This window comes from Penaeus chinensis, chromosome 35 (genome assembly GCF_019202785.1).
Source record: "Penaeus chinensis breed Huanghai No. 1 chromosome 35, ASM1920278v2, whole genome shotgun sequence".
NCBI lineage: Eukaryota > Metazoa > Arthropoda > Malacostraca > Decapoda > Penaeidae > Penaeus > Penaeus chinensis.
The window spans coordinates 7,278,540-7,291,039 of record NC_061853.1 but is presented as its reverse complement, the minus strand read 5'-3'; the positions used below and the strand labels follow the sequence as shown (position 1 = coordinate 7,291,039).

General features: G+C 34.6%; 1 protein-coding gene across 2 annotated transcripts in view; it reads right to left on the bottom strand.

Annotated features, from left to right (window-relative positions):
* The window catches only part of LOC125044213 (prostaglandin D2 receptor-like), a 265,124-nt gene that overhangs the window by 29,999 nt on the left and 222,625 nt on the right, over positions 1-12,500 (bottom strand). For both annotated transcript variants that reach the window (XM_047640728.1, XM_047640727.1), the window contains exons 4-5: positions 8,536-8,714; positions 6,535-6,753 (exon numbers count right to left, since the gene is read on the bottom strand). In XM_047640728.1, the coding sequence (XP_047496684.1) occupies positions 6,535-6,753; positions 8,536-8,714 (398 nt within the window). The remainder of the gene's footprint in view (positions 1-6,534; positions 6,754-8,535; positions 8,715-12,500) is intronic.

The window sequence follows — 12,500 nt, the reverse complement described above, 5'->3', positions numbered from 1 at the left end:
AGTAATAATAATAATAATAATAATAGTAATGATAATGATAATAATAATGATAATGATAATGATAATAATAATAATAATAATAATAATAATAATAATAATAATAATAATAATAATAATAATAATAATAATAATACAAATAACAACAATAACAACAACAACAATAATAATGATAATAATGATAACAATAAAAGTAGTTAAAATGGCGCCCCACGACCTTTACACAAAGACCTCCGCGATTCCAGCCCCGCGTCTGATGTATAAGACTAATCAAGGGTCATTATCCGAAGCCATTAAACCGTATCTTAATTAGTACTCCAGCATTTGAAATCTATGGATGCCGAGCTCTGCGTTCGTGACCCTGAATGTTAACTTGAGATTCGAGTGAGATTTCGCATTCATAGTTATTTTTGTTTTGGAACTTATAAGAGGTTATTTTTCCATAGGTATATTCAGAGGATAGAGGAATATGTTCATTGTCATTAAAGGCTTGACATTCTTTTTTAAAATAATGTTGAGCGTTATGATAAGAAGGTCCATTTCTTTGTTGTCTTTTAATTATTTGTTTTTATGTCTGCCTATCTATCTGTTTATCGATTTAACTATCTCTCTATCTCTCTTTCTATCTATCTATCTATCTCTATAAATCTATCTAAACACACAGACACACGTACAATAATTTCAATACCGTCTTTCATTCACACTCTATGGCAAGAAATAAAACACACGAAAATACATTAAAAAAAAGAAAAAAAATACAGAAAAAAAGACAGAAAGAAAGAAAGAAAAAAGAAATAAAAAAGAAAGAAAGAAAGAAAAAGAGAAAGAAAGAAAGAAAGAGAGAAAGAAAGAAAGAGAAAGAAAAAACAAACAGAATACAGGGGAAGTGGAAGCTCGAAAACTTCTGCACGATTTAAAGGCACAGAGCGGACAAAAAGCTTTCTGTGTTCCGCATCATTATTCTCAAATATGGAGCGACATGTTGTGCAGAAGTTCATTAAGTCCGGAACTTTTAAGCTGATGTTCATTTTAACTTTTGTTTCACCTTTTTTCTTTCTCTCTTTTTACTATATTTTTACGACCTGCATTAAGAGGCTTTGTGTGTATTTTTCCGAGTCATATTGTGCATTCATGACTGTCTAAGCGAGCCTATATATATCATGTGTGTGTACGACTAGCAGACGTGTGTGTATTCAGAGGTACATCCATACCCACACTCAGTTACATCTGTCTACCTATCTATCTGTCTGTCTGACTATCTATCGTCCTGTCTGTTTTTCTATCTCTCTCTCTATCTGTCTGTCTGTCTATCTATCGTTATGTCTGTTTGTCTATCCATCTATCGATCTGTCTATCCGTCTATCTATCGTTCTGTCTATCTATCTATTTATCTATTTGTCTATCTTTCTATCGTTCTGTCTCTCTGTTTGTCTATCTCTCTATCTATCTATCTAAATATCTATGCATCTCTCTCTCTCTCTCTCTCTCTCTCTCTCTCTCTCTCTCTTTCTCTCCAACTCACTCTCTCTCTTTTTATCTCTCTCTCCAACTCTATATTTTTCTCTTTGTCTCTGTCTGTCTGTCCCTCTGTCTCTCTGTCTCTCTCTCTCTCTCTCTCTCTCTCTCTCTCTCTCTCTCTCTCTCTCTCTCTCTCTCTCTCTCTCTCTCTCTCTCTCTATCTCTCTCTATCTATCTATCTCTCTCTCTCTCTCTCTATCTATCTATCTATCTTTGTTTATATTTATCTCTATCTCTATCTCTATCTCTCTCTCCAACTCTTTCTCTTTTTGTCTTCATCAGTCTGTCTGTCTGTCTGTCTGTTCTGATATGAAAGTTTTAGTCTTTTTTACATTACATTTTTTTTTTTCTTTGGGCTGCAGTGAAATTGCCAGGACCATTTAGCATGCATTCTTTTTTATTTTATCTGCGTTCAAAACAGTCAGGAAAATGTGAATGTTTTTTTATTTTATTTTTGTTGGGAAAAAGTCTGTTTGAGCCTTCCAAAACTTTTGTGTGAGATAAGTGTTTCTTACTCTCTCTCTCTCTCTCTCTCTCTCTCTCTCTCTCTCTCTCTCTCTCTCTCTCTCTCTCTTTCTCTTTCTCTTTCTCTCTCTCTCTCTCTTTCTCTCTCCCTCTCTCTTTGTCTCTCTGTCTGTCTCTGTCTCTCTGTCTGTCTCTGTCTCTGTTTCTGTCTCTCTCTCTCTCGCTCGTTCGCTCGCTCATTGATAATAATAACGCTAATGGTAACATGATGATGGTAATATAATAATAATAATAATAATAATAATAGTAACAATAATAATAATAATAATAATAATAATAATAATAATAATAACAATAACGACGATAATGATAATGATAACAAAAATATTAATATTGATAATAAGGAAAATTACAATAATAGTGATAACAAGAACAATGTTGGTAATAATACTAGAAGTGATATTAAAAGTAATATCAGTGATAGTAATGATAATAAGGTTAATGGTATTAATAATAATAAAGATAATAATAACATTAATAATAATAATAATAATAATAATAATAATAATAATAATAATAATAATAATAATAATGATAATAATAGTAATAATAATAATAATAATAATAATAATAATAATAATAAGTGATAGTGATAATGATAATAAGTGATAATAATAATGATAATAATAGCAATAGTAATAATAATAACACCAATAATAATAATGATAATGACACACACACAGTCAGTGTCGCTATTACCCTTCTATTCTCACAGTATTACATTCATTGCAACAGCATCATCATTACCCGAACCACCATTACCACAAGCATGCAACATTCACCACACTCCTTAACCAATAATTATCTTCCATCGCTGAATATGCGAACACGTGCCAAGCCAAGGGACATTAGATTAAATATTAATCAGGCTGAAAAGAAAACAAGGGCTTGAAGTTGATGTTCCTAATGATGTTCATTTGCATCCCGTCCTCGTGCCATTAGCCGGAGAGCATCGTAGTTCAGATAAGAATCGCGGTGAAACATCCGGCAGGTCTTTGCAATCCTGCGAAGGGCATCTTCTCTGTGGTGTGGATGCTGCTTCCTCCTGTCTCTTCTTCTGCTTTTTTTCTTTTTCTTTCTTCTTTTTCTCATTTCTTTTTCTTTCTCTTCTTCTTCGTCTTTTTTGTCTTCTTCTTCGTTTTTTTCTCTTCTTCTTCGTCTTCTTTCTCTTTTTCGTCTCCTTTCTCTTCTTCTTCGTCTTCTTTCTCTTTTTATTTTTGTTTCTTTCCTTTCTTCTTTCTCTCCGTTCTTCTTCTTTTTCTTTACCTTCTTCTTTCTCTTCTTCTTCATCTTCCTTTTCTTTCTCTTCTTCTTCGTCTTCCTCTTCTCTCCTTTTTTCCCTTCATCCTCTTTCTCCTCTCCTTCTTCTTCTTTTCTTTCTGTTTATGCTTCTCCATCGTCCTTGTCTTTATCTTTTTTTGTTTTCCTGTTTTTCGTTTTCTTTTCTTTTTCTTTTTGCCTTTATTTGATCTTCTTTTCTTTTCTTCATTTCCTGTTATTGTCCTTTTTTCCCTCTTCCTTTTCTGTTCCTTTTATGTTTCCCTTTATCTTCCTTTTCTTCTTCTAAGGCAGGGGCAGTTACATACCTCATACGTATACCACATACTTAACATACAGAGGAGGAGGGGGGGGGGGAGGAACTCCTTGTTGTGTTTATTTTGTTTTTGCTTTTGCGTTTATCTGTGCTTGCGTGCGAGGATTTGTGGGTGGGGATCGTTGAAACCTTTGGGGGAAGTGTGTGTGTGTGTGTGTGTGTGTGTGTGTGTGTGTGTGTGTGTGTGTGTGTGTGTGTGTGTGTGTGTATGTGCTTGTGTGTATGTGTGTGCGCACGCTTTTGTGCGTATGTGATAACAAAACGAACATAAGGTCTTTGTTCTCAAGTACACATAATACATAATATGAGAACCATTCTTTCCTACCCAGGCCTTCAAGTAGGACCTCAAGACCGGTCACCCCCCCCCCCCCCATGCTCCAATCGGCCATGAGGTAATGTTAGACCCGAGAATACATCACAGTGACAGGCAGAGTAAACGAGATGCAGGCAATAAGCATACAATGAGGCGACGGGCATTTTCCAAAGGGTTTCGAATTAATAATGCATGAAACGCTTCGCCTGACCAGCACTCCACACTCTATAACAAGTTATCTTCACTGAGACAACTTCCGCCAGCCGTGACCTTTAACCTTTGACCTAACACGTGGCGTTAAACATGCGGTCAGGTCACTTCGATAAATTGCTATGTCACTTCTTCTGTACACAGATGTCGCTGAGGGATTTGTGTGTTTAGTCACATATTGAAGATACTGTTCACCCTTGCATGCTTGCACGTTTTGTACATTGAGAGGGAGAGATGGACAGATAGACTGAGAGTGGGGAATATATATATATATATATATATATATATATATATATACATATACATATAAATAAATGAATAAATAGATGAATAAACATATATGCATATACATATATATAAATATATAAATATACATATATATATATATAAATATATATATGCATATATTTATATATATGTATATATGTATGTATGTATATATGTATAAAATATATGTATATATATACATTTATATGCATATATACATATATATATATATGCATATATATATATATATATATATATATATATATATATATATATATATATATATGTGTGTGTGTGTGTGTGTGTGTGTGTGTGTGTACATATATATATATATATATATATATATATATATAGAGAGAGAGAGAGAGAGAGAGAGAGAGAGAGAGAGAAAAGAGGGAGAGTCAAATAAAAGCTGGGGAAAAAGAGAATGATGAACAAATACGTAGATAAATAGAGCGGGTAGAAACATCAGAAAACCAACCATTCCCCGGTGATTATACTCCACACCTCTCTTTAAAATCACCAATACTTAATTCTTAAACCGTGGGTCACTTTCCCGCCATAACAGAAGAAAAACGACATGCGCATTAACCGAAATACCCGCCATGTGCCATCGCGTTTAAGTAACATCACTCTGCTTAAATGGATCATTAGTGTGTAATTTATTATCTCTTAATATCTTTCCTCTTCTCCTGCTTTTATCGTCTTCCATCTCATTATCTTACATTCTTTGTGTCATCTTTCCTTTTCTTGTGTATGTGTGTGTGTGTGTCTGTGCGTGTGAGTGTGTGCATGTGTGTGTGTGTGTGTGTGTGTGTGTGTGTGTGTGTGTGTGTGTGAGTGAGTGAGTGAGTGAGTGAGTGAGTGAGTGAGTGAGTGAGTGAGTGAGTGAGTGTGTGTGTGTGTGTTTGCGTGTGTGTGTGTGTTTGCGTGTGTGTGTGTGTTTGGTGTGTGTGTGTGTGTGTGTGTGTGTGTGTGTGTGCGTGCGTGCGTGCGTGCGTGTGTGTGTGTGTGTGTGTGTAATTGTGCGTGCGTGTGTTTACATGTGTGCGTGTGTCTGTCTGTATGTGTATTAATGACTTCTAGACAATCTTTCCGGAAATGAATCGCAGGGAAGTCAAAAAACCCTGATTAATGGCCAATTCAGGTAAAGGCTTTCCATTAAGTAGTAAAAAAAGGTTCGCACAGAATGCAAAGTAGAGAAATGAACGAAAGGGAAAGGAAATGGAGTTGAGAGGAAGAAATCCTGAGTGAGTGGAAGAGAAATTGATAAGTAGATGGCAGAAAGAAGCGAGGAAAGGGAATAAGTTATTTTTGCTTTGTTTTTTTATATATCTCCCTTTTTGAAAGAGAGAGAGAGAGAAAGAGAGAAAGAGAGAGAGAGAGAGAGAGAGAGAGAGAGAGAGAGAGAGAGAGAGAGAGAGAGAGAGAGAGAGAGAGAGAGAGAGAGAGAGAGAGAGAGAGACAGAGAGAGAGACAGAGACAGAAACAGAGACAGAGACAGACGGACAGACGAAGACCAACACTAAAGAAGAGAATAAAGGTCTGAGTATTTAGTCAGGGTTGTGACCTAAACCACGAGAGGCGTTAGTGGTCTCAGGTAACACATCCTTCAACAGGTGAGAACGAACTTTATACGAGGATCAAGGCAAGGCTGAAAGTGATACGCAGACTTTGATAAAGGAGTGAATTATAGGAAGAGATGAAGATAAATGGGACGAACGGGGGAAAAAAGAAAAAGAAAGAATGAGGATAAAAAGCAAAAAATAAATCAGATCACACACACACACACATACATACATATATATATATATATATATATATATATTTATATGTTTGTATAGATATATAAGTATATATAGAGAATAGTGTATATACATATATATATATATAAATAAAATGCTCATTCTACCCCCACCCTTTCCAAGAAGACAGTAAACAAAAACATGATAACAAAACCAAAACAGAATTTAATAAAAAAACAAAAAAACAATCATAAAATATAAACAACAAAAACAAACCAAATTTTAATTCTAAAATAAGAAAAGAAAAAGAAACAAAACAACAAACAACAAAACCAACAACAACAACAACAAGGAGGAAGACCTACCCTCTGATACGTAAAAGGGTGTGTGAGTGAAAGCCAGCGCTCGACTGCCATAACTAAGGCCACGCAACCCGACCCGAGTCCGAACGCTCTCCATATGACCCGCAGCACGCAGAACCACCGGCTGTTGGACACTGGGAGGTACAGGTGCATGTTCATGAGGACGAAGGAGCCTAGGAGTGCCACCAGGTCGTTCAGGGCCAGGCACCGGAGCATCAGCGTCTGGGGGGAAGCGGGTGCCAAGGGGAAAAGAGGGTGAGAGAGAGGTGTGCGTGGAATGATTATGTGTAATTAGGGTAATGATGGAGGTGGTGGTTGGTTATGTTGGAGATGGGGGCGATGGTTAGTGGTGATAATTATGGTCGATATATAGATGATAATGATTTGATTATGGTAAATGTGGTGCTAACAATCCTTCGTCGTGATTATAATGAATATGAAGCTTATTATCATTGATTACAGTTATGGCAAAGGTAGAGCTTACAATTATATATCACCATCAAGATAAAAATAAGATTAATGATTAATGGATAACTTATATCTTTTAAATTATGGCAAATATGGAACTGATAATTATTCATTACACTCATGACAAATACAGAGGTAGTAATTATCTATTATATTCATCTGCTACAACTAAGTCAACTTAAGAATTAACGATTAGTCATTTAAAAAGAAACGGCAACGTTAGATATGATAATTACATACTACAGCTATGGCAAAAATTAGGCTAATCATTTATTGCATTTATGACAATAAACCATCATTAACCTACCATCATGTTCATCAATCATCATAACAATTATCTTCATAATCCCATACAACTATCATCATCATTACCCATTTATTAACATCTTCAGTGCATCGTCTTTATTCTCCTAAGAACACCGTGTCGACTTAGCAAGATGCAGTGAAGTAAATCCCTGTTCCCATGCCTTACGAATCGTTAATCAATCCATACAGATTGTCTAATCAACCTCAGTGTAATGGGGTCATTGCCATTATAATAGGATCGTCGAGATTTAATAGTAACCATTACAACAATGATCGTCGTCGTTAAGTTGTTTGCGCGTTGTTTTGATTGTCTGTTTATCTTTATTATTTATTTATTCATTCATCATCTGTTTATTATATTTTTTACTTAAGATTTATGTTATGTGTATGTGCTTTGTCTCTCGAATCGTATGTCCCTGTGTGTTCAAAGTAACGATTAATTGGCACTGAAAGAACCATTCAATGGTTTTACTATGTTTAATTAACCTCTTTTGTTGTCCTCGGTATTTTCTGTTCCTCTTTTTTCCTGCATCTCTTTATCATTCTGGTATTCGTGCTGCATTCTGACCCTTTTAATGAGCTCTCATCTGTTATGGTATTTTTTAACATTTTGTTTTTATGTGTGGGTGTCTATACTGACAATACAATGTATAAATACTATATATATATATATATATATACACATATACACACACACATATATATATATATATGTTTGTAATTTCTATGCGTGTATATCTCTCTCCCTATCTCTCTTTCTCTCTCTCTCTCTCTCTTTCTCTCTCTCTCTCTCTCTCTCTCTCTCTCTCTCTCTCTCTCTCTCTCTCTCTCTCTCTCTCTCTCTCTCTCTCTCTCTCTCTCTCTCTCTCTCTCTCTCTCTCTCTCTCTCTCTCTCTCTCTCTCTCTCTCTCTCCACACACACACAAAGTGTATAGTTCGTGCACACACATGAAAACATAATGTTACTAAGGAACATAACTGATGAGAGCTTATTATAAGGGTCAGAAAGCCACATCAGTACCAGAATAATAAACAAATACAGGAAGAAGCAAAACAATTATATTTATGTATATATATGTGTGTGTACATATATGCATACATATATTTATATAGATATATATTTACTTATTCATCATTCATTTATTTTATAGCCTGTACCAATGAAGTCTACACGCAAGTACGAATCTCTAAGTAACCCTCTCTGTCATGAACATCCTGGTTCCTCCTCACCTGCTTCCTGTTCCTCTGCGTCTCACTCTTCTTGATGAAATAGAGCGCGGAGATGTTCCCCGCGATGCCGAAGACGTATAAGATGGTGATGAGGACCTGATAGACGGGGAACAGGTGTCGCACGACCGCGCTCTCTCTTGTTGCATCCTCCGTCTCGTTGTGACCTGGCCAGTCCGGTCCTGAGGGGAAGGTCAGTCGAGGTCAGATGAATTGAGGGTAGGTGGTTGTGTTTTATTTATTTATTTATCTTTTTTTTAATAACTATTATTTTTTTTTTTTTTTGGGGGGGGAGGGGAAATTTCTCGCTTTGATTTTATGACGACGTTATTTTCGGATCTATTGCGTTTTTTTCTTTATCACGTTGTTGTTGTTGTGTTGATGTATTTGTTTGTCTTTATAATCTCGATATAACGCACTATCTCTTTACGTATTAATCTTAGCACTTGTACAAGCATACACACACACACACACGAGCTTGTATGCGTATTAATGTATTTTTTTTTTGCTTCAATGCATGGAGATTGAGGGTAAGAGGGACAGGGAACGATATAACAATGTGAATAACAAACACGGAAGAACAAGCAAAGAAAAAAATAACAATGGCGGAAATTGATTGCCTCCTGGATTAAGTTCATTTTCTATCAGTAAATCTCCTAATCTGCAAAACTGGAATTCTGGAAATATTGCTAATCCAGCTCAGTGAAAAAGTCACCTAAATTCATCGGGAAATACCCACTATCATTTAAATTAGTTTCATGAAGATACATTCTGCTTCGGGATGTGTTCAGGATTTTCTGTTAATCAGTTAATGGCTCACAAAGCGACTTATTGGACACACGCACGCACATAACGCATACACATTCGATAGCACACAAGGGAACACTCTCATACCACACACACACACACACACACATACACACACACACACACACATACACACAACCCCTCCCCCCCTTACACATAAACGTACTACCCCCCCCCCCCCCCTCACATAAACACACACACAGTAACACCAATAAATACTTAAAAAAAAACACAATACGAGACACAGTCCATCACATATTTTTCAAACCAAGATCATCTGTTAGCCTCAGATAGAGTCCTTATATATGCCTGTCTCAAAGGGTGTTTGATTTAGAATACGATCGAACTTAAATAGAGTAAATAGACATGAATTCGTTTGGCGATTCGTAAACTGCGGTGTGGAGTTATTGCTATAAAACGTGTTTTTTTTTTTTTTTTTAACCATCATCATTGTATGATTATCATTAGTGTGGTCATTTTCTTGTTCTTTATCTCCAGTTCCTTATTATGTCTCTTTTTCTTTTCATAAACATTATTGCTATGATAATGACAGTGATGATAATGTTAATACTGACAGAAATGCTGATAATAATACTGATAATGCTGATGATAATGATATGGTGAAAATAATAATGATGACAATGATAATGATGATAATGATGATGATGATGATGATGATGATGATGATGATGATGATAATGATGATGATGATGATGATGATGATGATGATAATGATAACGACAGCAATAATAATAATAATAACGATAGCAATTGTAATTACAATGGTAATAACAATTATAGTAATAATGATACTAATAATAACAATTATGAAACTGATACTGATGATAACAATGATAATTATAATAATAAAGAAGATAATAATAATAATGTTCTCATTGATGAAAGTGTTACTACTACTACTACTACCAGTAATAATGATGATCATTCTATCATTATTATCATCATCATCATCATTAATTTGATCATTCTTGATCATTATCATCATCATTATCATTACTATTATCATTATTATTATCATCATCATCATCATCATCATCATCATCATCATCATCATCATCATCATCATCATCATCATCATCATCATCATCATCATCATCATTATCATCATCATTATCATTATTTCCATTATTATTATTATTACTATTATTATTATTACTATTATTATTATCATTATTATTATTATTATTCTCATTATTATTCTCATTCTCATTCTCATTATTATTATCATTATTATTATTATTATCATTATCATTATTTTATCATTATTATTATTACTATCATCATTATTATTATCATTGTTATTATCATTATTATTATTATTATCATTATCATTATTATCATCATCATTATCAATATTATTATTATATTATCATTATCATTATTACTATCATTCCTATTATCATCATTTCATTATTATCCTTATCATTGTTATTGCTGTTATTATTACTATCATTGTTATTATTATTATAATTATCATTGGTTTTACTATTCATTATTATTAATATTAATATCATCATCGCATCCTATTCATCTTCATAATCACCTGCATTATCGTCATCACCATTATCACCACCAAGATCGAGAGAGTCACTCCTGTCCTCATCGCCAGTACCATCACCATCACCAGCATCATCCCCATCATCATTATCACCATCATCGCTATCCCTTCTGGTATCACCATCACCACCATCATCATCATCCCAGCATCATCTCCATCATCATTATCATTATCATCGCTATCCATTTAACTATCACCATCACCACCATCATCATCATCACCATCACCACCACCATCATCATCATCAGCATCAGCATCAGCATCCCTGCTTCCTAAGTCCCCAATTACCGAGGAAACGTCCACTTGCATTCTCGTTCCTAGGCTTTGGGCTCAACAAAAAGGACCCATCTCCATAAGAATCGAGCAGCATCGCCCTCGCGTATTCTCCCCATGTCCACGCCGTTTCTGATGGGTACCTCCATTGCCTTGGGGGAAGAGATGGCTGATGCTTGCGGTTAGTGGACAGCTGTTTAGTATTCGAGTGATGTGGGGCTCATCTTGGTCCTTGTAGTGTAATGGGCGGAATAATGCTGCACAGTGCGTGGGTCTATGGAATTATTATATATGCGTATGCATGTGTATGTATATATATATATATATATATATATATATATATATATTTATATATATAAATATATATATATATATAATTTTTTTTTCTTTTTCCCATCGCCGATGCGGTGTTTGAGGAACTACTTGGCTCCATATTGACATCATGTAGTTGCCTGGATCTTTATCATTGTTGGTGGTTCTCAACTCACCCACTACTTTCGAAAATCTGCTCAAATTCGCACGCACATTGCGCGCGCTTGAGCGCACGCACGGATACATATGTATAAATATATACATACACACATACACATGTTTATATGTATATGTATACATATATATACATATATATACATATATACACACATATATACATACACACACACACACACACACACACACATGTACTCTTCAAGTAAAAGCTAATATTCAGAGTAGATATTGCAAATCCTTTTTTTTTTTTTTTTTTTTTTATCAACAGTAAAGGGAAATCCCGATGGTTATTGTTTTGAAACTGCAAGTCTATTTGAGCGATTCAGTGCACTGCGGTATCGCAATATCGACGTCAATATTTGCAATGCTTGGATCAAAACTGCTCAAGACCTGACATGCACAATCAAATTGTTTGCTTTTATTCGAAATAATCTTGTGCCGTATCAACATAACTTTGATAAAATATGACTGTTTAGTATTTTCTTCTTTTGTTTGAATTTATCAGATAAAAGTTATGATAAGAATTTAAAACTTTAATTTAATTGATTGTTTCTGTGTTGGATCGTTATTTTCCAAGATGTGATTCCGTCTTTTTGAAACTCTTTTTATGATAACAATTAAGTTGTTTACAGGAGTTAGATAACCATACATTTGTTTAGTATTTTTTCTCCTTCAAACTTTTTCTTTGATTTTCGATCACTCGGTCTTTACCCTCCATTTCCTTCTTTTCCATTTCTTCTCATCTTTATATTTTTATTTTTTGTATATACGTCTCAGTCATCATTATATCTTCTTTTCCTTTATCGTTAATGCTATAATT